We start from the raw sequence: 4,599 nt of genomic DNA, 5'->3' as shown, positions 1-4,599 counted from the left end.
AGAACTCTCTCAGTCATGGAGGTCAGACTGATTCAGCATTCTGGTCCTGCTCATTACTTGTTAACTTCTCAATTTGTTGTTCTTGTTATATTTCTACATGGTTGACACATTCCTATGTTTTAAAATGATATTCCAACCATACAGGAATTTTCCATGTAAGTAATCATACATTAGAGGGTTTGGAACGTGAATGTAACTTTTAAACAGAAAGTATTTATTCATACATGGAGTGTGGGCATCGCTGGCAATGCCAGCATTTATACCATCCTTAACCACCCTGTGGTTGGTTGGAAAAGTGAATGAAGGTGTCTGAGATTGTCTTGATCAGCACAGAAATCTCAAAGATGGGTCTGCTCAGGTAGAAGTACCCTTCACTCCCACAGCCAAGTCTGCATTCATTGCAATTATAGACGCCATCTAAAACTCCCAGGACAAGGACAGCATGGGATCACAATCAGAATAAAACTTCCTCTACTCTTAATTTGTAAGTGAAACTACTTCAACACTGTCCCCAACAAACACAGCCAAGACAGAGACAGCATTGGGTTAGATACAGAGTAAAACCTCCTCTACACTTCCCCATTCATATAGTTCCAAGACAATGACAGCAAAGGGTTAAATAAACTGTCGAGCGTCTTCCACTATGACTGACACTGAGTACGTTCTACACTAGTCCTCAAGGAAAATTCAGAACTGAGAATATTATCTGGAACTGAATTCACACCCCCTAATGGGAATGACAGCAACAGAAAATCATGTCGTGAAACACAGATAAAACACACACAATGTACAACAAAACTAGACTGTTATTGAGATCAAAGATATTTAAATGACAGGAAACATTGTCTCCGCAATGATCCGAATGAGTGCTGAACAACTTATTCACTTGAATAATATTCTCTGGGAATGCAATGTCCACCTCACTACTGTCTGTTCAGTTCCCCTGCTCTCGTTTAGGGCTGAGTTGCACATAGTGGCGTGGGGGGTCAAGAGGTTAGACAGTTAAGGTCAACTTAGATTGAGGGCATCCTGTGTCATGCCAGTGAGGTCGAGGGTCGCTGATTTACTCAACTTATAATCGGGGACAAGGGGATGTCAGGCTGGGCTTGTATCAGTTTGAGTTTAGAAGAAACAGATGATCTTATGGAGCCTTACAACATCTGGAGAGGACTTAATGTAAATGTAATGTCCACTCACTTCCACCCAGAGACTAGTCTCTCATTTCAGATAAGAGAGTCTTATTTTTCTCTCAAGTGTTCCCGAGTCTTTGAAATTCACTTCTTTAGAGAGCAGCATGTGGTGGTGGCACGGTGGTGAGCACTGCTGCCTCACAGCATCAGTGACCTGGGTTTGATCCCACCCTCGGGCCGACTGTGAGGAGTTTGCACATTCTCCCCTTGTGTCTGCGTGGGTTTCCTCTGGTGCTCTGGCCTCCTCCCACAGTCCAAAGGATATGCAGGTGAGGGTAGATTGACCATGGGAGGTGCAGGGTTACAGGGATAGGGTAACGAACTGAGTCTGGGGTGGGATGGTCAGTCAATGTTGACTCGATGTGCTGAATGGCCTACTTGCACGCAATTGACCTATATCAATCAATAGTGTACACTTGCTTTATGGTTACCGACATCCAATTACATTCGTGGTTTTGGTTATTTCATCTCTTACGTTATCGTATTCAACCAACTACAACATCTCGAAACTTGTGTAATTACAATATCCAATATCTTCAGAGTACTTTTTCTTCTTGTCACGACCATTATCTTGAACTCTGACGTGTGACCTCTTCATTTCTGCCAAAGTTCCTTATTTGTCCCTACATTGTCATGGTTTTACTTTGTCGAATGTCTTCCTGGCTTTTGCAGTTAACACCCTATATTCCGCCCTCGTCAACTTTTTCCCTTACAATTGTGTACTAAGAATTTCATGAAAAACCTCAGAGTGTGGTGAGACTGTGGAACTTCCTACCACAGTGAATAGTTGGGTTGGAAGACATTACAACTAAGGGTAAGCAACCTAATACAAATGAATGTCACTGTCACCAGATTCACAACAGAGTGAAATTAAAACATGCAACGTCCCTCCATTTCTCAACTGTTCTTAACCAGACTTGATGAAGAACAGACCTTGCACATCAACATAATAATTTAAACAAAAACCCAACATTGTAATTTAAACACGGTACTTTTCCAGGGCAAATTTAAAGAAGATAATCTAATTAGTAGCAATGATTTAAATCCTTTGATCAAGTCCCCCACCATCTCAGAGACAGAAACTTAAGCGGCAAATTAAGAAAGATTTTTTTTAAACTTACCAATTCAAAGAAACAGTTTCCAACAATGGATTGCCAAGCCTTCGTGCAATCCTTGGACTATGAGTTTTTCACAGATACGTAACTGAAAATCTAATTTAAAGGCCGCTACTGAATGTGAATAGACACCCCAAAGTATTTAGCTATTTCTTACAGGCTGGGATTCATTCCCAGAAAGAGCCAACAATTCTTTAACTGGACAGTAGAATCAAGAGAGAACAGTGCCTGGACTCAACAAGCAGCAATGCCTAATGGAAGCAAAGTTGGCGGCGGGGCAAGGCGAGGCAAGGGCATAAATCAAAAAAGATCACTGACTCTCCCACTGCAACACACACTGTCAGAATGCACAGGGGCTCAGTCCTGGGAGTGACCCACAGCAGTTTCATCAAGAGAACCACACTTGATGAACAGATCTTGCACACCAGAATTATAATTTAAACAAAAACAAACAATTATGAATACCACAAATTTACTAGGGCAAAATTAAACATGATAATCCAGTTAATAGCAATGATTTAAGCCCCTTGATCAAGTCCCACACCATCTCATAGACAGAAACTTAAGGCATAAATTAAGGAAGAGAATTTTAAAAATTATCAATTCAAGCAGTTTCCAACACTGGATTGCCAAGCCGTTGGGCAATCCTTCGACAATGAGTTGTTCACAGGCACATAACCATAAATTTAATTTCAAAGTCACTGCTGAATGCGAATCGACACTCTGAAGCATTCAGCTATTTCTTACAGACTGGGGCTAGTTCCCTGACAGAGCCAATAATTCTTTAACTGGACAGAAAAAAAACTAGAGAGAACAGCTCCTGGTCTCAATGAGCAGCAACGCCCACTGGAAGCAAAGTTGCGGGGTGGGGGAGCACGACAGCATAAAACTAAAAAAATCCGACCAACTCTCCATTATAAGCACTGTCAGATTGGGCAGGGGGTCAGTCCTTGCAGTGACCCACAGCAGTTTCACCAGCAGAATCAGATTGTTGGGAGCACTGGGGTGCCCGCTGGTGCTTCTGCAAGGTGCAGAATGATGAGAACCTCCGCCTGCACTTGGGGTAGGTGAACGGCCTCTCTCCGGTGTGGCCCCGCCTGTGTCTCAGCAGGAGGGAGGAATTGCAGAAGGTCTTCCCGAACTCTGGGCAGAGTAAGGGCCTCCCCCCGTATGGACCCGAAGGTGGGATGCCTGGGTAAACCCTTCCCGCACTTCAGACAGGAGAATGGCCTATCCTCGGTGTGGACCCGCTAGTGCCTCAGCAGGGCAGAGGTATCATTAAAGGCCTTTCCGCACTTGGAGCAGCTGAAGGGTTTTCTCCAACATGTGGACACGGCGGTGGGTCAGCAGGACGGAAGAATAGCTGAATACCTTCCTGCTTTCGGGGCAGGCGAATGGCCTCTCGCCTGTGTGGACCCGCTGGTGCCTCTGCAGAATGGAGGAACTGCTGAAGATCTTGCAGCACTTGGGACATCTGATGGGCCTCTCTCCCGTGTGGACCCCCTGGTGCTTCAACAGGCAGGAGGAATTGCTGAAGCTCTTTCCACACTCGGGGCAGGGGAAACGCCTGTTGCTCGTGTGGACCCGCTGGTGCCTCTGCAGTACAGAAGAATTGCTGAAGGCCTTCCCGCACTCAGGGCAGCTGAAGGGTCTCTCCCAAATGTGGACCCGCTGACGGCCCAGCAGGTGGCAGGAATTGCTGAAGCCCGTCCCGCACTCAGGGCAGGAGATCGGCCTCTCCCTGGTGTGACTGCGCCCATGAATCTCCAGGTCAGAAGGGAAACAGAAGCTTTTCCCACAGTCGCCACACTTCCATGGCTTCTCCAAGGGACGGGATTCCTTGGCTTTCTCCATGACCAAAGCTTCAGCTGCACACAAACGCGAGTACAGCATCTCCCTGCCGTGAATTCCTCTTCCCAGTCTGTATAACGTTTTCTGGCTCCACAATCAGAATGTTGCAACAGTCGGGTCTCTCTTCCAGTCTCACTGATGCTGAAAACGTACTGAAACAGGAACCAAAAAGCTTGGTTCCTTCTCACAGAATCAGAGTCGAAAATTGTTATAGTACCGATGGATTCAGTGACTGTCAGACACTGACGTGAAATTGAGGACTGGAGAGTCAGAGTCACAGTCAAAGTGCAATGCTGGAAAAGCACAGCAGATCAGGCAGCATCTGAGGAGCAGTAGAGTCAATGTTTCAGGCAAAGCCCTTCAGCTATTGATTTTGAAACTTCTGTCTTCAGATCTTCAAATAATCTGTAAAAAGAGATTACAAAAATCATCACTGTCAGTCC

At 45.3% G+C, this 4,599-nt stretch overlaps 1 protein-coding gene across 1 annotated transcript; it reads right to left on the bottom strand.

Moving 5' to 3' along the window:
- Window positions 1-3,583: 3,583 nt before the first annotated feature.
- LOC132808085 (zinc finger protein 664-like) lies at window positions 3,584-4,159 on the bottom strand. The gene has a single exon (XM_060821995.1). The coding sequence runs from the start codon at window positions 4,157-4,159 to the stop codon at window positions 3,584-3,586; it is 576 nt and encodes a 191-aa protein (XP_060677978.1).
- Between the last annotated feature and the right edge of the window lie 440 nt (window positions 4,160-4,599).

Source organism: Hemiscyllium ocellatum, assembly GCF_020745735.1.
Source record: "Hemiscyllium ocellatum isolate sHemOce1 chromosome 27 unlocalized genomic scaffold, sHemOce1.pat.X.cur. SUPER_27_unloc_30, whole genome shotgun sequence".
Classification (NCBI taxonomy): domain Eukaryota; kingdom Metazoa; phylum Chordata; class Chondrichthyes; order Orectolobiformes; family Hemiscylliidae; genus Hemiscyllium; species Hemiscyllium ocellatum.
This window is presented reverse-complemented; position numbering and strand designations above follow the sequence as displayed.